Source organism: Lampetra planeri, chromosome 39, assembly GCF_965212315.1.
Source record: "Lampetra planeri chromosome 39, kcLamPlan1.2.h2, whole genome shotgun sequence".
In the NCBI taxonomy this organism is placed as follows: Eukaryota; Metazoa; Chordata; class Hyperoartia; order Petromyzontiformes; family Petromyzontidae; genus Lampetra; species Lampetra planeri.
The window spans coordinates 3,518,502-3,541,639 of NC_136145.1; the positions used below are offsets into that span (position 1 = coordinate 3,518,502).

The 23,138-nt window shown below is 46.4% G+C and overlaps 1 protein-coding gene across 1 annotated transcript; it reads right to left on the reverse strand.

The window, feature by feature from the left end:
* Window positions 1–793: 793 nt before the first annotated feature.
* On the reverse strand, window positions 794–10,415 carry RPS6 (ribosomal protein S6). The gene is made up of 6 exons (XM_078612613.1): window positions 10,209–10,415; window positions 8,730–8,861; window positions 7,317–7,527; window positions 6,577–6,723; window positions 4,259–4,416; window positions 794–1,007 (listed from the first exon to the last, which is right to left on the reverse strand). The coding sequence occupies exons 1-6, from the start codon at window positions 10,212–10,214 to the stop codon at window positions 912–914; spliced, it is 750 nt and encodes a 249-aa protein (XP_078468739.1). The 5' UTR covers window positions 10,215–10,415; the 3' UTR covers window positions 794–911.
* Between the last annotated feature and the right edge of the window lie 12,723 nt (window positions 10,416–23,138).

Sequence of the window (23,138 nt, forward strand, 5' to 3'; positions counted from 1 at the left end):
ACCAACTTGGCGTACTGCCATTTATTGGCTGTCACAGCCCAGCGTTTTTTAAGTGGGTGACTTGATGAATCCTGATTCAATGTTACAAATGGATTAAAATGTTGAGATATTCATCACTGCTGCATGAAGACTTCCCCATGCCATGTCAATCATGGGAATTGTTTGACCATACTTTACCACTGGTCAGGTTCAGATCACTTACTAATGTAAGCCCCAACAGGGAAAACACTCAAGGCACCAGGTTCAGTGCAGTATGCGAACCACCGTTCCACTGCTGTGAATCAGGATTCATTCATGAGAATGTGATAAACAGTTGCACCTGTAGAGGCTGTATGATGCGAAGACTATACTCTTTGGTTCTTTCGGTATAGTCACGTAGGTATAAAATAAAATCACGTTTCGGGCGCAACACACCTGATGACGGACGCTTGTGTTGCACGTGAAACGTCGTGATTTTATACCTACGTGACTTTACCGAAAGAACGCAATCACGAAAGCTTCAAATCATGCGAAGACTACTTGAAAACCTTGTTTTTTTAGATGTGTTCATACATTGTGTGCTTAAGAATCGAAATTTAGAGAGATGTATCAATCCACCCCTACCACCTCCTCATCTCCAAAGCGTGATGGGCTGACAGGGATGCATCACCATGCACAATTAATATCAAAACTAAACGACAGTATAAAACTGCAAAGGCTTCGTTCAATTACAACCCCAATCCTTTAAAGCCGCAACACATTTTTACGCGCATCGAGTAACAACAAAATTAAGCACAAGACGCACAGGCGGTGCTCAATTTTCCGACGTCGATTTATTGTGGCAAACGACATGTTACAGAGCTGCGCGGGTGCTGACATGACCGCAGCTCCGCAGCCAAGCCTCGCGCCGACAAGGGAGCATGGGGAGCGCTTCACTTCTGGCTCGACTCGGACTTGGAGGTGGAGGCACGCAGCGAGGAGATGCGACGGCGCTTGGCGATTTGCTCCTGCCGTTTCTCCTTCGCCTCCTGCAGATGAACAGTGAATGAGGGGGAGGGGTGATTAAACCGCTGTTGCAGCAATCGCACGTCATCCAGTGCGACGAGTGGCGTATCGACTTCTAGATTTGAAGCTTTCGTGACTGCAAGGATTAATATTCTTAGGTTTTTTTCGGTATTTACTTGATACAGCTGTCGTGGCTGTGACGGTTCCACCTGAAGACGAAAGCTTGTGTTGCCTCCGAAACGTCGTGATTTTTATTTTACTTTTATTAATTTTAATGTTTTACCTACGTGACTTTACCGAAAAAAACCTAAGAATATGAGTATCGACTTGTCAGGGCAACTGGTACAGAGGGATCCCTGTGACCAGCTCGGCAGAGGGGAATCAAGAACAGTAATGCACGGGTGCCATGAACATGTACTTTGAAGAGCTCAGCTGCAAGCACAGTTAGGCTTCCAATCAAGAGATCGTTTCGGTGTTTTAAGATTGTACAGCATCTTGTTCAATTGCACAACACACAGCTCAACTGGAAAACACATATGTGAGTTATTAGACAACAGTTGAAACTTAGGCATAGGGGATAATTTGTTTAAATTCCAGACATTCATCACTCGAGGGTCGATAAAATAAGGACCAAAATCTCAACATCACTTGTTGGAACAGTGGCTGTTCTATTAACTCAACGGTTCTGAGCACAGGAAGAGGTCATTTCTATCACTGGCTCAAGGCCTGGAACACAAATGACCACTGCTCAAATAACCGTTTTGATTTTGCAATGGTGTCAAATTCAGATACGGGAAAAAAACTCTAACATATTTTCGCATATAATTTTCTTACGAAAACGATGTTTACTAGGTTTTAAAAATATACATGTTCGTTGGGAGAAATTAATACCAACGGCTTGGATTTATGATGCCAAAAATGGTGCAATGACTCCATATGACCCAACCAAGCCACACGCTTGGAGTGTCAAACCCAATTTCCTATCGCTTGCTGTGCCTCTCCTTGAAACAAAACTTGCAACTGCTTGCAGTGCTGGGTTCAATTTGATTTTTGGTTTTCACAAAGTTCGTATTTTTTTGTATCAGTTCCAACTATTTTCCCGTTTCACGAGAGCACAGGACACGGGCGGGATGCAGATTGCGGAAGGCACTTTGAGTGAGACTGATTGTACATTTCTCCATCGCGAGCAAAAAAAATTACTTCAGTTTCCCACCTTTTCCAGGACTCGAGTTTGTTAAAGCATTATAGCACAATTACAGGGCCTTCATCATTTACTGTGCACACTAACTTTTTAAGTCGAATACGTTTGATACATCGACATCAAAAGCACTCTACTGCCATGAATATTTATTGCAATCTAGAGGGAGCGAGGGAGATGGTGTTCTCGTGTAAAAGTTAGGCGACAGGCCAGGTGTAAAAATGTGTCATTACTGCCGTTGAATACCCCCTGCACTATGTCAATAGCATTTAAAAGCTTCTAACATTTCTCATTATGGGAGACGTTGAGAATGCAATGGGAGTACTGCGGTGACCCCTTGTGGTTATGTAGGGGTTATTGTTTGGCACAAAATTTATAGTTTATTGCTCTCTAACACGTCATGCATAGCCGAGCAAAACCCATCTACACCGTGACCTGTGCAAGAGCATGACCAAAGTATCACCACTCACGAGATGCACACAACCAGTGCAAAGCCAAGGTCACACAGTTAAGGCAGAGTCGAGCAAACAAAGCATAAGCCACGGAATCCAAGGCACAGTAACCCAGTAAATACTCTGGCATGATACAGGATGGAGGCTTTTAACTAGAGGCATAGAACAAAAATGCTTAAAGTGACGGTAGCCTCTGATCACGAAAACATGACAGCTCCAGACGGAAATCGTATTGAGTGCCATGGTCAATTGGCTGAGCTGCTTCACCATGCTATGATCTGCCCGCTCCACTCAAATGTTTTAGTTTAAATATGAACCATGCGGAGATAGTACAATTACACAGAAGTGATTACGTAATGCCGAACTGTTTGGAAACGGTGTGTTTGGTTCGCACAAGCCATTTCACTCTCCGTATTAAAATCCGTGTGCTTATTTTGCCACCCAATAACTGAAAAGTGGTGCTCTTGTTCACGAAATGGCAGTGTCGTGGCTTTATGCTAACAAGTAAAAGTCCTACATTCTTTGAGCCATCAAGAGTGAAAAAAATTGACTGGAAAAAATGTGCAGAACTCCCATAATCTAGACTGGCACATTATTCCCTCATACGAGTATCTACTGTCAATGTAGAAAAGCAATCTTAGAGTTCGTACATAAAACCTGGCTCTTCATTAGACATTTCTGCCATGACCAATCATTACAGAGCCCTTTAGATAAAAGAGGGATTGAAACACGAATGCCAATTGAATAGAATTCAAAGAAAGATTGCGGTGTTAAAAGTCTCCTCGCTCGCAATTTTTGAATTGTAATTCATCATTCAGGGTCGTGATTCGATAACAAAATTGGGTTAACTATGGTGAAATGTAACCCCTCAAGTAGCTTAGGGGACAAATTAATCCATTACATACCACATATACGAATCACAAATGTTATTGACATCACAGGGTGGATTTTGTATGCATTATATAGTAATACTCTAATTTAAAGATGAATCCATGCATATTTACATGCCTATAGTAGACTATAAAAGCTATAATGAAACTGTGATTGGCCCAACATCAAGCATTGCACATGTATAGACAGCCCAGTTGTCAATACACTATTAGAAAAGGGGTTTTCCCATGCTGTGGATCGTGGAAGTCGACTAAACTTCACCACGCTAGTTAGGGTTGAACACAGGAAACTATTGAACTAAACTATTTCACTATTTTTCCAGATAAAGCCCAGAGCTATAGAGCTCTTTTTCAGAAGCGACCTGGCCACAAATGATAGCTCAACTTAGTGGCTTATCACGTGGAAATTTACAGCAGCCAAATACTCAAGTACAGTACAGCAAATTGACTGCTGCACTGCCCCCTGCTGCCTGCAACAGAGCTCTCCTGTAGCAGCCCGCGATACGTGTTGTACGCATGCTTGTCGCCCACACCCAAGCACAATCGAGGCTCGACTGCTTTGTTGCTTAAGAAACCGACGAGATCGGGGGCACATTCCGGGCGAATTGCTCGAAAGGCTTGAAAAAGAAGCGAGCACGACTGACCCTCGGCAAACTAAACCACCTGGCCCCTCCGTATGGAGCACCCAGCACACACGGTGGGGGCGCGATGCGGCCGGCCCGGGCCCTTCTCACCTTGAGCCTCTTGGCGAGCAGGCGTGCGTAGTCAGCCGCCTGCTCCTTGTTCTTGAGCGTGCGTCGCTTCTTGAGGGCGATGCGGCGGCGCTTGTGCTGCAGTACGCGCGGCGTCACCAGCCGCTGGATCTTGGGCGCCTTGGAGCGCGGCTTCTTGCCTGCGTGGTCAACGATCGCAAACAGCCCCGGTCCATAAATGCACGCCCGAGATTTATTTTAACGAGCTGGCCGCCACTCGTTGCTGTATAAGCTTATGTGGCCCATCTTCTTGGTTCTTTCGGTAAAGTCACGTAGAAGGGAAATAATAAAATTAAAACATAATAAAATAATTCTCACGACGTTTCGGCCACAACGCAAGCAGCCTTCCTCAGGTGAAGAACAGGTCCGTCGGAAAGACAGCGTCTGAACGCTGTCTGAACGCTGTCTTTCCGACACACCTGTTCTTCACCTGAGGACGGCTGCTTGCGTTGTGGCCGAAACGTCGTGAGAATTATTATATTATGTTTTATTATTTGATTATTTCCCTTCTATGTGACTTTACCGAAAGAACCAAGATGAATCCCTGCAGTCACGAAAGCGTTAAATCGAAACTCATGTGGCCCGTGAGAGACAAGACTGTTCGATGTGTGAAGTTTTGTAAACGGAAAATGAAGAAGACCGCCCTTTTGTTAAACCACTGCCTGGCCAAGGGCCATGCTGTGTAATGACAGGGGTTGTTTGATGATTGGTGAAAGGGCAAAGGGGGGGGGGGGGTACTGCTGAGGGGACACACCATTGTCACACATCTAAAGCAAACAGCTACTATTTTTATTTAATCTTTCTTCACCCAATGCATGCATGCACTTATAGATGCATTTAGTAGTCTTGCATGAGACACACAGCAGGCAGTCAATATTTTATTTAGTCGCAGGTAATCAATTTTTGGATGGTGGCTGATATGAGTGCACAATGGCTCTATTAGACCGACATTGAAATCTTGTGAGATAAAATATCAAATTCTCACTTTAGCCTAAGGATTACATGAGTTTGGTCACAGCAATGCCATTTCAAACATTTACAAATGACATGCTCGTACCAATCAATTAATGCGCGGGGCCAGTTCAATACAAACAAAAACCTATAGAGCCTGCACAGAAAAATACGCACTGAGAGCAAATTTACTGCACAAATGATATTGGAGCAATTCATTCAGAAGCTCATAAAAGCAGACCCCTAGTGACCTTGCCACTGGAAGCTGCCTCACTCGAAGGAAACAAAACAAATCCAAGCGAATGCATTCCAAAGGCACTGCAACCACTTGTGAATCATTAAGCATTCAGCAGGGCTTCCCACCAACAATTCTCTGGATGTTTTTTGAGTTATCGAGCCCGCCTGTTTAATCGTACCAAATGGACGCTGGTTTTTTTTGCCCTTGTCAAGAGAGTGGATGTTTATCTCTAAGAGACGTGTTCATTTAAAAGCGTGCCATTGAAAAACGCTGCATGCTATTGTTAAAACATGAGCGTTTGGTAAATAGATGAAAACGCATTTTATATACAAAAAACTACCAAAATATAGCGGCACATTTTACATGTCCAACCAACTGGGATTTTTACAATTTTATTTACTAAAACGATGCCTCTCCAGCGTATTGATTCAGCAATTTATCAAACCACTCAGATAATATTTTTACAAGCCCCAATACCATGGCGAACCTATATGTTATCAGCTGTGGCTATTGAACCCACGACATATTTCACCCGAGGTACTTCTATAGCATTCTGACCCATCACAGTGCAGTGTTGGCTCCATGCCATTGTGGTTCGGCACATCACGATTCGATGCAGTGTCACAATTCGGGGTTACCACTCGTGGATACAGGGACCACGTGGTACCAATTACACAAACAATTATACAAAAAAATAATTCATACTTAAACAGTCCAATACATGACAGGTGTCATCGACAATGATTGTATAATGAATGTAACAATTAAAATCACATTCAATGTCTTCACAATCCTCCATTAACTCGCCCCTGCTTAATTGAAGCCCCCATTGAACCTAGGCTGTGGAAAGTCACCGTTTCTCCTCTGCTGCCCCCATTCTGAAATTCCCCACAGCCATCTGTGTCGTTAACTCCCTGTCCAAGTGCAGGATAAAGACCTTCCTTTTTTGCTCTCGATATGACCAACTGCTTCCATGTACAATATAAATATCCACGACATCTGTACAGGACCTTGAGGTGCAGTCACATTTAGATGCTATATTGACCCAATTTGTCCTGCATTATATGCATGTCTAATACCATTCACCGCTCCCAAGCACCAAACCACGCACCTTCCTTGGTGAGTGGTCTCCTGACCACGTATTTCCTCACGTCGTCCTCCTTGGAGAGGTTGAAGAGCTTGCGGATCTTGCTGGCACGCTTGGGTCCCAGGCGGCGAGGGATGGTGGTGTCGGTCAGGCCGGGGATGTCCTTCTCGCCTTCGCAACACCAAAATAAACAAAAGTTACACCTCAACCTCTGCATGAGCCACACACTCAACCTTCAAGCCGATGGGTCAATCGCAATGCAAATACACATGGTGGTGAAATTCTGATGCCACCAATGTTAGCCAAGGCCTGGAATTTAAACCGAGGCCGCCAGGTTCACAGCACATCGCCCTAACCACTGCAACGCAATTCCCATGGCACTCCAGCCATGCTCTCGAGGTCAGTGATGACACGAGTAAGGGACTCATCCGTTTTATTTACAAGATCCCAGTACAGAGCACGAGCGAGAAAACTATCTATTTTACCAGGTAAGACCCGCTGAGCTATATCGCTCTTTGTCAGAAGCGAACTGGCCACAAATGATAGCTCAACAAAGTGGCTTATAATGTGGGAATGTATAGCAACCAAATGCTCTCAAAGCACGTTTCTAAATGTGGAGCGAAAAACCGGAGGACCTGGAGAAAAATCCACGCAACCACAAGGAGATAAAAATGGATGGGGGCACATAAATTCCGCGGACAAAAACCCAAGGCGCGGTGCTGACAGGGCAGGGGAAAATGGGGAAGGTGGGCTTGAGGACTCACCCTTCTTGACGATCACCAAGTTGAGCACGCTCAGGTTGGCGTCGACGATGCAACCGCGCACCGATTTGCGCTTGCGCTCGCCCGTGCGACGCGGGCGGTAGCACGAGTGGCCCTTGCTAAGCAGCAGGCGCACGCGCCCGTTGGTGAGCACGCCCTGCTTCATGGGGAAGCCCTGCTTGTCGTTGCCTCCACTGATGCGCACAACGTAGCCCTGGGGGTGGCAGCAGCAAGAGGGGGCGAGACCCGCCATAACGTGAGTGTGGCAATCGCCAAACGTCAGAGGCGAACAGACGATCTCCCGTGGGGGAAGGAAAAGAGAATAAACGCTACACGAGGGCAAATAATATCAAGCATTTACCCAAAAATGGCAGCTCATATCTCAAGACTTTGCAGGAAGGTGTTGTCTTGAGAAATTAGATATCCAACATATATCCAGCTAAAAGCCAAAATATAAAACTAGTTCCCTTTATCTAACCAGGAAAGGATCGGTCTTTTTAACTTTTTCAGGAAAATTCTGCATTGTGAGTTTTGGTAAATTTCAGGTGGTAGGAAACGCAAGTAAAAACCCATAGAAATGCATGCACACATTAATAAACGTGCACACACTGATATCACCTGGGCAGAGCATCAAACAGACACTACTGACACTGTTCAAATCAAGCCAAATATTAAACAGCGGACTCAATTATAGCCAATAGATGTCTACCCAATCACTGATGACTGTACTAAAACCATCATAATTAGTTTTCACTTCAATTGGGCGAATTAAAGCGATGTGAACTAAAAATTACAATTTGACTTGCATGCACCATTTATCTGTAACAAGGCGTGCTAAGAAGGGCACCACTTCGTGTGGATAAAAGTCACTTCCAAGGGATTTCAAAGCACTTCTGTAAAACACAGGCTGTTGGTTCTCCAACACACAGGATTGGACGGTTCTGCCAGTTCTAAATGAGGTCACCATGTTCACAGCGCAGCGAGCCAACCACTCTGCCACCACTGCCCTCGGCCAAATACATCCAAATCTTGAGAAGCACTGCACTAAAACCATGTCTTGCAGCTTTATGACATCGGTTGCTGGTTCTGGGATTGACCCTGCGCTAAGCATGTGGTTCAGGTTAAAAAGAGTCTGATCCCAGACTTCACGAATTTTCAGAGGGCCCACTTTCACATTTGTGTATTGTCAGGGGCCACACGTCATGGGCAACAAACTAAAGACCGCCAGTGGCCCACGGGCCTTGCAATTAAGAACAGTGTCCCAGAGATTCTGGAACCGCAATAATCTAATAAGTTTGGCCAGACCGAAGTGCTGTGTGAACCCAGGCTATTTGACCCAGCCCTGTGCCGGCATATTTCTCCGCTGGTTATAGTAGCACGAACACAAGGGCCTTGCGAACCCACCCCCCCTCTCACCTTCCACTCGTCGCCCAGGCAGTCAGCGGACACCTCCGTGGCCATGCGCTTCTCGTAGAAGCTGCGAAGCTTTCGTTCATCGTCCACCTCGATGAGCTTCTGGCAGCCCGTGGCTGGGAATGAGATGTTGAGCTGCTCGCACAGGACAGGGAGAATGTGTTTAAAGCAGCGTAAGCCTTCGCATGTCAACAGGCGTCAACAGGTAACTGGATAGCTCTAAAGGATCAATATTGGGTTCTCATTCTGAACCAGTACCACGAAGGTCCATGGTTCAAGCCCTGGTGCTGGGTGCTAATCTAGTGCAGCCAACATTAATGTATACTGTATAATCCTCATAGCAATATATATAATGTGCAAACATTTGTCCAGTCCACTATGGGATAAAAACCTCTGCCATGTGGGTTGTTTGACCATACTTCACCACGCATTGAAATGTGGGCGGTGAAGGGAGAGGCAAGGGAAAGAACGGTTCGATTATCATGGCAGTGCATAAACCACCGCGCCACAAATTCACACGAACTTTCCAATGAAGCCCCCCCCCCAGTACACACCACATTGGCTCTTCGACCAAACTTCTTGAAGGCGCAGAGCATGGCGACGTGGGAGTACCGTACAACACAATGGATTTTTTTGCCCTACCCTATGCTGCGCACAAAGTAGCCTCCATCAGCAGCCTAGAACACCGGTTATGCACGGTGGTCGCTCATCCAAGCAACTTTCAAATCGAATTGAGCAACAGAGCTTTAACAAGCCGAATAATGAATCAAAGTTGTAGCGTACATGACTGCATTTCAGTTTCCCAGCACAGTGCAGCAGTGCTTGTTGTTCTAAGCACAGGAATTGTCGGGACTACAATAATCACGATTTTAAAAAAATCAAGTTAAACGTGGCGATGGTATCTTGAGATAGTGGTGGGAATTCAACATTCCAATGATATGGGCCAGTATACCTACAAAGCGGTTCGTCTCTCAGGAAACATAATTAGTTTCCAGATACATAAAACAAATTCCCTGTGGTGGTATAAGGTTAGACTTTGAAATATACATTATACCCATTACAGGACTCGACTAGAAAATTCACACTAACTTTCCAATGAAGGCCTCAATGAAACCACTGTACGATCACTGTACGGCCGCAATATTAATAACACAATTTACCGTCTGCAAATGTAGCAAAAAACGCGTGAATTAATGCGAGCGTTCAGAAAGACACGTGTTTTAAAGTCTCTTAAGCGGCGATTCGAGTGCAGCAGAGGCCCACGAGCGAGGCTACCATGCCCACACACCGCCATGTTACACCAACCACCAAAACCCACCCGAGCCGATCGCAAACAAAATCCACCACCATCGGCACCCATCGCCTCATCGCGGCGACGCGCAACGCAACTCGGTTCGTAGTCGAGCTTCCCAAGTACCCGCCCGTAGCGCTATTTGCGCCCCATCATCCTGCTTGGGCGAAATTAGAGAAATATAACTTTACCTTCATGGTAAGGCCGCACCAACCCGGAGGGCCTGTGGAGAGAGAGAGGGAGAGGCGTTCTGCGCATGCGCGGGGTAAGGTGGTGGGAGAAGGGGGCGGGTGAAAGGGGGCGGAGTCAAAGGGGTTAGTGGGAGGAGCATGGAAATCTCGCGATAGCTTGCGCCGGACGATCGCGGTGTTATCGCGAGAAGTCGCGGGTGCGCGCGTAACTGCAAATCTAGCAATAGGAGAGCGCTCAACGTTATTTTTGTTAGGATTACAGGATAACCAACCCCCTGTATTATGGAGGATTACAGTATATAACTACTTGTTCACAAAGAGGGCCGTCCATAAATGACGTCACGCGATTTTGGACGATTTTTTACCCCCCCCTTCGTCACACGGCGTCACAAAAAGTCGGACCCCCCCCTCAAATATGACGTCACAAAGCTCTGCCCCCCCCAAAAAAAATAAAAGATGCTTCAAATCGCTTTAAACTATTGTCATTGTAGTGCGTATTTAATGTGGCGCTGCACTCTGATGTTGTAGGAGAAAGCATTTATTAAAAAGTATATTGAATTAAGTAGAACGTGTTGTCCATATTTATTTTAAGTTGCGCATTTTGATGTGACGTCACATTTTTCAAACCCCCCCCAGGTGCGTGACGTCATTTATGGACGTGAAGGGCTCACAAGTGACGTCATCACATCTATCCCCCTATGCAAGGAACGAAACGGCGGAGATTTCTCCACAAATCTGGCTGCCGCCTGATGATGCCGGTTGTGATTACTGGCGAAACGTAGTACTCAGATTGTAAATGTTGTGGCTTGGCTCTCCAACACACCGGTGTTGCTGTACTAGTAACTAATTGTCATGTTCTATTTACGTGACAGACCCCTTACTAATCGGCTGTGTCGGGTGGTGGCGGGGTTAACGACACATATTTACGCGATCTAATCCAAGAAACCTGTATTATAGACGCAAACATAGTTGACCACTTGGTTCGACATCTTATATTTAAAGACGTACCCATCGGAAACCGCTCGATTTAAAGATTCCGTTCCTTTTTATTAGAAAGAACTAAACTAAATGAACTTAATACTGTACGAAGGGAAACACTTATACTTTACCGTTTTCGAATTATTCAGATTTGAACATCATAAAATGCGTAATGTTTCGTTCAAAATTGCTTTAATTTGAAACACGTCAAAAACTATGAAAAAAATACAATGGTTCTCGATCGAATTGTATTTGCCGTTTGACGCTCTATTAAATGGAAAAAAACGCAATCTTCAATTTTTAACGGTTTCTGAATGAGACACACAAACATATTGATAGGGAACTTAAAATCGAGATTTGGAGGTCTTAATATGAAAATAAAATCGGAATTTCAGATTTCTCACTGTTGTTTGTGTCCTAAAAGCTACCTATGTAGCAAATGTCAGCTTTCTAATTCTGGATTTGAAGCTTTCGTGACTGCAAGGATTCATACTCTTAGGTTTTTTCGGTAAAGTAACGTATTATCATTTTTTACCTACGTTACTTTACCAAAGAAACCTAAGAGTCAGCTTTCTACCTCGTCGGAAAAGTACCTTAGAGGTGTTTGAGACATATATACAGATTAAGGTCTTTATTTATACAGATTCCTATTTCATAGTTAAATATTGTAGAATAAATATTAATGGCAATGTCTCGCTCAGTCGAGCATTGCAGCGGCTCTCATCTCTTGTTTCACATCCCAGAGGCAGTGGTGGAAATTCCACGTTGCTATGACGAGGACAGGTCTATCTAGAGGACAACCACTGTTGATTTACCCCCCAAAGTGATATTTTACCTACACTAGAGGCATAATGGGTTGAGTCGAAACCATCCGAACAACAACAAACCTTGATTTAAGAGGACACAAATGCCTGATTGAGGACTCCATTGGCGTTGATGTCCTGACTTTAAATCCAGTGAACGTCCCATTAAACACGCCAATTGTTGGCGCAAAACGTGTTCGGCGTTCCACCGGCATTTTCCACGTGTCAAGCACTGAACCGTGACCAATTTAGCTTAAGAAACATTTTAGTTTTTCACAAGTAATTCTGCTTCTGCCCCGTGTGTTTTATTTATTGAGACACACGGCCCAGAATCCCGTCTCTCTCTCTCTCTCTTTACTGCTGCCAATTACTTTATACGAGCCCACCGTGGCTGCAGTGTGTCTGTAATAAAGGGGCATCCTTTTGGTTTACAAATGATGGTTTTGGCTCGAAATAGGACGCAGTAATGGCGCATTGATTAAGCAATTAAAATCGATTCTTTCTCTCAAAATACAAGCGTAAAATGTCGTGTTCGAAATATAAAATTTGCAATGGGTACTCGATGCGGTTTCGGGTTGTACCGCTGTGTGTTGTTCGACACGATGTCCGACGTTTTACTGCACGTGCTGGGGAGAGCTTCTGCTGTTTGTTCCCTGAGATTCAGTTCCTGAAGCTCGATCGCAACGCGTGGTGCGAAACGTCGGACATGGTACCGAGCAACGTATAGCGGAACGACCCGAAAACACACTGGAGAGGCGCTCAGCACCAACTATCAAAACCTGGGCTGTAATAAATTCAGAGGTCATTAAAATTGTAAGCGAATCATAAGGCTAATTTTACCTTTAGACTAATGCAAATCAAATCATACAAACTATAGATATAAAAGCCAGCAAAACAGGACAAATGATAGCAATGAATATTATTGAATGATTTAATTCAATTGTGAGCTTAAATCGTTGCAATGGCATCGCATTGCTGGGATAGAGTGTTGTGATCGCCCTTGTATTTGGAAAACCCAGCCACCCTCTTGAGTTCTGTCTGTTGAAAATATTATGGACGCAGTACCTGGAATGAACACATGCTGTCACCCATGCCGTACCACAGAGGCGAGATAGCCTGCGCCCTTAGTATTATCTGCGGATGATATCATTCCACTGTGTTTCACAGTGTCGACAATTCGAGACGCCGCCCACACTATGTGGGTTGACGGCGGAGTGCCGTTGGTTGGCACTTTCCCATGCTGGAGTGTGAAATATGTATGCGCCCAAGGTTCTCCCTGAGCAGGTGGCAGGCACATCCAGTTCACGTAATAATCCTGGGAAAGTCTCCCAGCCTCGGTGTAAATGCGAGCACACGCGCGCGCGCGCAATGAATTAATGACGACGCCACTCCGCTCACACTTTTCCGAGTAAATCTCCACGCAAGCGATTTGATGCAATAGGTAATGTCTCGTTTATTTGTTTACTCGGCAACGTACGCGTTTCATTTCATCGCATGCAACTACAGTATAACAAGTATGTCGTATAAATGCACGCTTCTCTCAAAACTGCTGTTGCATCTCCGTAGTGATTTTTTACGTGTCGTCATCCGTATGTTGACCGCGGCATAAAAAAAACAAACGACAACAATAACAAACAGAAACCCAACAACATTTCGCGATGAAGTGAGCATTCGCACGCCGACACGTATTTATTAACCTTCGGCCAGTGAGGAGAGGCAGGAAGCTCTCAAATCTCACAGGCAGCGCCATTTCCCCATCTCCCCTTTGTCCTCCTTGCACATCATCAGTTGAGTGGCTGGCGACTGGAGACGAGACGAGCCTGGCCCGTGAGACTGGTAATCACTCAAGCGCTGGACCGCGCAGAGCTCACAAATGTACAGCAGATGTATTGTGAATGGGTTTGTAAGGCGGAGAAGAAGAATAGCGCTCTCTCTCTCTCTCTTTCTCTCTCGATTGTACCGCAGCTTGTTGGACATCATGTCCAGCGTGTCGCATCCACGCACTCCCAGAGGGAACTGTCCAGCGTTCAGCAACTGAACAACTCAAAGCAACTGAACGCTGGGCACTAACCTCGAACAGCACGCGGTACAACCCGGGAAGAAAAAAAAATACACACACCTCGGAGAGGTCCATGCGTCCCATCAGTGAAAAAACAAAAACTTAAGCAGTGGTGAGGGTGGGGAATCATTCCCGGAGACGTTTAGGAGAGGGGAAAAAAAAGTTGTAAATAAAAAAATATATAACAACAGTGACGTCATTTTCTTGGTTCTTTCGGTAAAGTCACGTAGAAGGGAAATAATAAAATAATAAAAATAAAACATAATAAAATTATATGCTTAATTTTTATTATTTTATTATTTCCCTTCTACGTGAATAATAAAATTATATGTTTAATTTTTATTATTTTATTATTTCCCTTCTACGTGACTTTACCGAAAGAACCAAGAAGATGAATCCCTGCAGTCACGAAAGCATTAAATCGAAAAGTAACGTCATTATTTGATAACGCAGCAATAAATTATAAAAACTCGCCGTTCTCTTGGAGATTTCACAGCTGCTGTTCTCCCTTACTCTGGGGTGAAAATAAATGTCACATACACACGTGTCACGTCTTCGTTCCACAACAAAACAGTGCCATTTTCCCACCCAGAGTAGTCAAACGAAGGTGGATACATTTTACAAGGTGTGGGGAGAGGGGGTGGGGAGACAAGGACAATGATTTCCACGTCGTAAAATTTCACAACGTGCTTCGTATTGCAACCGTCTCGAAAAGCACATCGCACCTATTATTATTGTATCAGTAAGGGTGCAAAACTTTAACAACGCAGCGGGGAAAATGTCAAAGGGGCCGTTCATAAATGACGTCACACGATTTTGGACGATTTTTGACCCCCCCCCTATCGTCACACGGCGTCACAAAAACGTCAGACCCCCCCTCAAATATGACGTCACAAAGCTCTGCCCCCCCCCCCCCCCCAAAAAAGAACATGCTTCAAATCGCTTTTAAATATTGTCATTGTAGCGCGTATTTACGGTGGCGCTACACTGTGATGTTGTAGGAGAAAACAATTATTAAAAAATCTATTTAATTAAGTAGAACGTGTTGTCTATATTTATTTAAAGTTGCACATTTTTACGTGACGTCACATTACTCGTCACATCGTCACAAATGTCTGACCCCCTCCCCCCCTAGGTGCGTGACGTCATTTATGGACGGCCCCTAAATACAATCACGTTTTCAATATATTTGTGTAAATTTGCATAAAAAAGCGCGCGAACATAATGTCACAAAATGATGGCCTCAATGAGAACAGAGAAACGTGGCATGGCCTGTGGGTAGGCAGGGCTTTTGGGACGAGTGCTGTTAACGAGCACCTACGAAGGCCGGCACTGAACACGAAGGGGTGGGTGGCCAGCGCCACGCACGCCACAGCAGTGACTCAATTTAAGACTGAGTCGACCTAAGGGAGGCCCAGCAGCGGCGTTCGGACAATCGTCGCTGGTGTTGGTGGCCGTGAGCGGCAATCGAACTCGGCTCGTCTGCTCCGTAGCGCAGCGCGCTAACTGCTGCACTTGCTGCTCATTCCCACGCACCAATCATAGCACTTCTGCAGACCGGTGTGTGTGGGCATGTAAAATCACCTCCACAAACAGCGTGGTGTGAGCGTGTGCGTGCGTGGGACGGGCTACATCCAGCAAAATATTCTAGCATACCACGCATTGGCATGTTCTGTTAACGTGACAACCCCTACTAGTTGGCCGTTTCGGGTGGTGGCGGGTTTTAACGACACTTTTATATTTTTATACACGATCTAACCCCAAACAAAACTCTATTATGGATACCACGAAGATTTTTTTTAATGTACGCTGGGTTTTATACGATAGGACCGAGAGTTCACGCTGGCAATGCTGCCAATGGGGGCCTCTATTCTCTTTTCGCATTCGGAATTCAAGCCAAGCAGAAGCATTGACCTCTTTGGCAGCACATGGGCGACGTCGTTCGTTGGAGCGCGCACACACGCGCGCGCTTGCGCAGAGAGGGAGGGAGGGGACTGACAGCTTTTTGAACACCGAAGCTTTGAACCCCGTGCCCTTGGTCTCAGAAATCAATCGCTGGGCGAAATATTGCGCTAACCCAGCACAGCCTTGAGACTTTCCATCAATATCGGCCAATCGGGCCAATAGATACTGAACGAGGTCGCGAGGAACCCGATCGGAATGGAAGCAGCTGCCCTCTCTGACCGCCAAAACCCGCGGTGGACCGCATTTGATGGATTGCGAAGGAAATTGATTGTAAAATTACAACTTTTAAAAAAAAAAATCAAGCCGTCTATTAATTGATCCGTGGCACAACCTGCCGCTTGCGGAAGAAGGTCGACAATGTTTTTTTTTATTTTTCGGGGGGAGGCGGGGATGGGGGGGGGATGTTCAAACTGCACGCGGGATTACAATCATCGATCTGTCCGTCAATATTCAACGGCGACATCGCCTCGCCTTCCCTTCGTGGCACGCGATTCCCGAAAAGCACCGAGGGACACGTGACGCACGCAACGCACGCACGCACGCAACTTCAGGCTGAGTGCAATTTCGCGTTATTGTTTTATGTTGTTGTTGTTGTTGTCGTAACATTCTGAAATATACGAGCGGAGTCGGTGGTGGATGCCTTGCCGCACCGCGATCTTGGTAACCCCGCATTCAATTGCCGTCCACGCGCGTCACAAAGTAGCAACCGGTGACTGCATTTTGCCCGCAGCCTCCTCAATCGGAGGCTGTCACTGGGGAGACAAAGGCAGCCGGGAGTGCATGGTGCAGGCCCACATTAGCCTCGGAGTGCCGAGTTGAATTTGACAGGTGCTCGCTGAGCATATAGAAATGCTGGATTTTGTCTTTTACATAGTTTGGTTTGTACTGCTGAAATGCAAGAATATAACACAGGTTGCATGTACAAAGCTTATTATTGCAGAATGGCTCCTCCGGAAGGACCCTGCAAGTCTTTTTGTGCCCATCCTCCTGAAGTCCACCTACCCCATATCGGTAGAGCCACATCACAGCGTCACACAAGAGTTAAATTAAACAATGTTTTCAGACTCCCTCCCCCCCCCCATTGCCTCATGGATTTGTCCCAATTGAATTGATCAACTCCTTAATTTTCTACAATTTATATGCGTTTTACATTAATAATTAAGCCAGCCACGTCTGGGTAATCGCCTGTGTCGCAGCACATTAACTCTACCTTTGCCACAAAGTGAGAGCCCATCCTGAATGTTGTGATAACATGCGTCGATATACATATACACCGCTGTCCGAGCGCGTTCCTGGCATCGACAGGAAGCAAATTGTGAGTTTTACGGATGAAAAGCAAACGCACGGGAACAACACGGAGCAGCCGGAAGGCCAAAACCAAATCAAACACGTGGCCACGAGCGTGCGGTGCCGCGCGCGGGGGCAGCCTCGTCGGATGCGTCACGTCTGTCACGTGACGTCCGTCATGTCACGTCTGTCATGCCACGTCTGTCGAACCCGCAAACGTCCCGCGGTGGTCACGGCGCTGCGTCGTCACGTCACAACCGGGCACCGCCGCATCGATCCGACGTAACGCGAGAAGACACGTTTGCAAAAAAAAAATATGGGGGAGAGGAAACGATGCTGACGACGATGATAATGGTACAACATAAACAGGTAGTTTACGTTCGCAGCTGCCCTGACCTTGTTTTCGCCAAGGTGAGTGCAGTGATCAAGGGGGGCGATCCTGAGCTGCTGCGCCCGCAGCGCGATGGGGGGCTGGGGGGGGGGGGGTGGTGGTGGAGGGCTGGCTGGAGACATGCTCTAACAAACACGTGCTTTCCGGCGATTTCAGATTTCATATTAAAGCGATCAATCATGACGCGAGCCACGCGACGCGTAACGAACGAACGCTTGGTGCACAACGCGCGCACACACACACACAACACGCACGTGGCGAGACACCGGTGCCTTGCAGGATGCGCAACGGTCCTCGTGCTCAAGGAATAAAGCATGCCACACGACGCGCGTGCTCGCACGCACTCACGGGCACGCGCGCACCGATTATTCATCACTGTGCAGGCAGAGCACGCAAAACCGACGAATGGGAGACACTGGAACGTGCATGCAGAGGCAAGGGCGAGACCAATCTTGGGAGGCAGCAGTTCGATCCGCTCCGCGATGCCGTGATGAAGGATCAGTTCGCCTCGGCTGGACTCCTGGACTCGGTCCTCTCTGACAGAATTCTTTTCCCCGAGATTGCACCACCTCCTACGGTCACATTCGGGAGGAATCTCCCCGGAGAAAATCGCCAACGGGCGATTGTTGCCACGTGAATGATGGCCTTTTGACCGAATCGCCCACAATGCGCCCGATCTCGTCGGATCTAGGAAGTTAAGGCAGCGTTCAGGCTCACACGGTGCTCGGACGGGCGATCACCGTGCACAGCTGACAACAGCGCCGCGCATTAAAGATGTGTTGCACAGACCCGCTGGTGCGTTCGTGAAAACAGGGCGGGGAGCTTCGATGTTGCTCATCAAGTTTTCAAAAATGGTGGGGTTTTTCTCGGGGTGCTCCGGTTTCAATCCCGCAATGCCAAATATCCGACGGACAGATATTGACCAAATATCGCAATGCAAGGGGCTCCCCTCCTTGTGTGAAAGAGCATCTCGGGAGAGTCCGTGTGATGGGCCCTTCTCAATAACTCAACGACACTTTGCTGAATTTGTTTAGCTTTTAACCTCGCGACGATCGGAGCGTGGGCGCCAACATGAATCGGAGCGGACAGAACTGTCTCCCTCAACCGCCGGCCTCGACACCGAGCCGCTGAAATAACAATGACAGAGTTCACATCTAGGGCACGGTGCACACGACACGATACATTATTTCAAGTAAGAAAGCGTAAACAGGCAGAGACATTAAAACAAACAAACAAACAACCAACACGCAATGTACTAAATTACTAATACTCAGGACTTGCGTTACTCGAGTTGAGCGAGAGAGACACAAATTAACTAGGAACGTTGGTTGATTAACCGAGCAAGAGCGTGAATGATTTATGAGCTCTGTTCATCCATGAAATGTGTGGTGACGCAAAAACAACAGTGGGCGGACATTTCTCTAAGTTTACATTTATAATGGGAAGCAAAGGAACATGTTTCAATTAAGAAAGATGGTCTTATGTAACCAACCTCCTGGCGCATTTATTTAGTTTTGTAAATCAGCAAAACTTCCGATGGTGCATTCAAATCCCACGCAGTATCCGCTTAACGTTCTCAACATTGTCATTATCATCATCATCATCATCCCACTGGGATTAGTTTAATGAGTACCAGCTGGTGAGGCTGTGCCACTTGGTGGGATATCAACAGTAGCTGTTCTATGGATGACATGGTCTCTGTCAAAGAAATGTGAAAAATGACTCGCTTAGAACCACTAAGCGGAGTCGAACGCTCGTTTAATGGATACTCCGTTGGTCAATGAGACATTTTGAGATAAACTTTTTTTTTTAACAAAAGACATAATTCTTATTCAAGTGTGCAGGGCACCAACACTGTGGTCCAGGAATTTCGATTGGTCTGTTAACCCATCTAGGGGGACACGTTGTATGTGACCTGCTAAAGAATGCGTGTTGCAAGTCAACCAAACTGAAATCAAAGATCTGAAAGATGCCACATTAAGTGCAAACCCAAATTGAATACGATGGTTATTGAGCAGTCATTGTCGATCAGGCTGTGACCATCAACTAACTCAAGACGGCCACAGCATTGCGCGCTTTCAGATGCGTTTCTACGGCCGTCTGGAACGCTCTTCCTTCCCCTATTAGAAAAGCCACTGGAGCTGTGCACTTTTAACTCATCTCGATTTGAAAGCTAATTTCATTAGAACTGCTTTTTGTGTTTAGTTTGTTGTCCTTCCCTTGCACCTCCGCATACGTACGGTGCGAGAGAAGTTCAACATACATACACAACTACACTTGAGAACTCGGTTAAATCGCCGGCGGATTTAAACCGATGATCCTAGCAGTGCTGCTCAAGCGTTTCGGGACTCCTGGGCCACGCGTGCACCTTGTGAGGCAAGATGTAATGCAACGGAATAAAGTGAACAACAACAACAAAAACACGGACACAGAAATGAAAAAAATAAACGCACGACCGTCCGGTTGAATAAAGAAAACCTGTATCAGACGGAAATCAAAGCCTTCAAACGGAGGTCACTGCTGTTTGCTGATGTGGTGACGACAAGTTGTATACAGCGGGGAATGCGTTTTGATGCTGTGGAACATACACAACGCGTCACTCGATGAGCCGCAGACGTCGAAAGAACCACATCGAGGCCCAGGGATATCGTGGACTCTCTAGCAAAGCTTCGGGGGCAACATCGGAGTGTCAGCGACACGAACTAAAACAGAGACAATGTAATGCTCAATAACCCAAATGCGTTGACCAGAATGCAGCATGAACAGGCAAACCTATTTACAAATCCTACGACTACCGGCTAAGATACATCGTGAATAGCATTCGCTTTTTTTCGTATATATTTATATCCGTTTCTTTACGCGAGGCATAGCAGATTACGATTGTTGTTTTTTTTCTTCCCCGACGGTCACACGTCACACGGCAAAAAACTCAAAAACAAAATTGCGCGCAGCATTATACGACGACGAGTCGGGCAGCAGTCAACTCTGACACGGCGACGCGCGCCACGTGCGGCTACTACTCCTTCTTCTTCACAGAACCAACCGTAACTGTTTCGGAATCGCACATTTTTTTGTTCTCTTGACAGGAGACCTTTTCCTCCTCTCCCTCTTTACTCGTGGGGAGAGGCGGGGGGGCCCCCTAACCACCCCGCTGTGTTGCTCTCGTCACGCTCGTAGGCTCGGACCCCCCCCCCCACCTCGTCCCCAAACCCCGCTGATAAAAGAGCATGCGTGCCGGAGGGACTTTGTAATTATGAAACGGGCAATAGAGCCGAATGAAATGTTCAGACCCGAAGGGCGCCGCACAAAGTAGGTCACTGGTTTCGCATGCCGGTGGTGCGCGCGCGCTCGCTCGCTCTCTCTCTCTCTGTTCGGGTTTCTTTTTTCGCGAATGATTTGGTTGTCCCTGCCAAAATGCGTTGCCAAAAATATGCGCACGCGCGCTCTCCTGTTGTCATGTAAGCAACAACAACAACAAAAAACATTCAGTCGATTTAGCACCACGGCCTTTAAAGGGATAAAAGGATGTGATAGGTGACGCGGCCAACGGCACTTCGCCATCTTCTTGGTTCTTTCGGCAAAGTCACGTAGAAGGGAAATAATAAAATAATAAAAATAAAACATAATAAAATAATTCTCACGACGTTTCGGCCACAACGCAAGCAGCCGTCCTCAGGTGAAGAATTAAACACCACCAAGATTGGAGCGTATATTTAAGCTGGGTTGGAGGGGGGAAGAAGAGCGCCTTGACAAAAGAATTTGCATATGAAGAGGAATTTAGCATGTTTATGGAAAATGCGTAGAAGGTGGGCGGGGGGTTTCAAAGTCATATTATGCCCGTGAATTATGCAGGATTAGCAGCATCAAAGGGAGGGGATGGGGGTAGCATTAACAAAGGGAAGGAATGTTAATAGTATGTAGCTGCAGTTACTAAACCACCACGTAAAAAACTAAAGTATAAACTACATAGTATCATCAGTATACTAAATATACTCTCCAATAAGCTTCGTCACTTGTAAAGATAATCGAGAGGCCAGGAGAGACGGAGTGAACAATAAGAGTCGGAGACTGACTTTAACGCCATGGGGACCTGGTGAGAATTCAGATGTTTCAATGGTTGCCAGATGAACAAGCCTTTTAAATTGGCAAGTGAATAGTTAGCTATGAGTAAGAGACACACTCTTCGATAATCAAATATGTAACAACTAAATAAACTCATTTTTATTCAAAGTTTAATTATATAATTTTGTTGGCCCATTGCATTGTGGGTAGTACAGCACGGTGTAATTGACGAAAGTGTGGGGCTTTTGTTATTTGTGCACCGTTGCGAATGCATGCAGTATCACAAAATTATTTATGTCATATTAGGAGGAATATCCGTGGACAAAACTGCCACCGGGCAACGCTTGCCACGTGAATGATGGCCGATGACAAAATCACCCAGAATTCTCCCAATATCGTCAGATCTCTGAAGCTAAGCAGGCTGGAGCCTGGACAGTGTTTGGATGGGCAACCACCGTGTACAGCTGCGTACAAACACCACGCATTAAACAGATGTTGCAGACCGCTGCAGGACGATGTGTTGTACCGTACTATGCTCCAAAGTCTATGCGCAACGCCTTCGCCAAAACCACACTGACCAGCGTGGTGAAGCATGATCAAATAACTCCCACTACCGCAGAGGTCGCAATCGGGTACCCGATACCCGTACCCTACCCGATACCCAGCTACCCTTACCCAGCCGGGTACGGGTAGCCGTTTGCGACCCTGGTGCGGCCGGGTACGGGTACGGGTAAGAAATCAAAACCCTCGTGACTGCAGGAATTAGTATTATTTTAGACGTGACTTAACCGAAAGAACCAAATAATAAATCAAAACCCGTTTGCGACCTCTGCACTACCGGCACTGGCGAGGCCCTCCTCCTCCTCCAGCACTGGACTGACAGAGGAGCCGTGCGCGGACGTGGGAAGAATGACCGTAACGGGTTTTGAATGTTGGGAAGGTCCTGCAGGAGGATTTAGAATCAAGCATTGTTTTGTTTTGTTGTTTTAGCTATCGGCATTGGTGGCTCGTATTCCTGTAATCCAGCACTCTTGAGAGGCAAGGGTTGGTGGATCAAAAAGCTTTGTGAGTTTTGACAAACTTGGCCTTGGCTGCGAAGCAGTGGCGTAGCAACGACATCATCAGCTCAGGGGGTGCGGCAATCGGCCAGGCGGAGGCCCCCGATGCCGCTCTAATTAAATGAAAACGAAAACGTGGAACGGAAAAATGGCCACATTTTCATGAAAACAAAAACGAATGAAACCGCGATTTGAATGAGGCTGTGTTATTTTACACTGTTGTTGACAAACATATGTCATGGTGGTTGTCAAGGGAGGCCTCTCCCAACTCATAGCTTTGGCCACGGGGGTGGGGGCAAGGTACCCCCTGCAACCCACGCTAGTTAC

Coding starts and splice junctions, on each gene's coding strand:
- RPS6 (XM_078612613.1), bottom strand. Junction 7,528..8,729: donor GCCTGGGCGACGAGTGGAAG/GTGAGAGGGGGG, acceptor TGCCACCCCCAG/GGCTACGTTGTGCGCATCAG. Junction 1,008..4,258: donor TGCTCGCCAAGAGGCTCAAG/GTGAGAAGGGCC, acceptor GTTCATCTGCAG/GAGGCGAAGGAGAAACGGCA.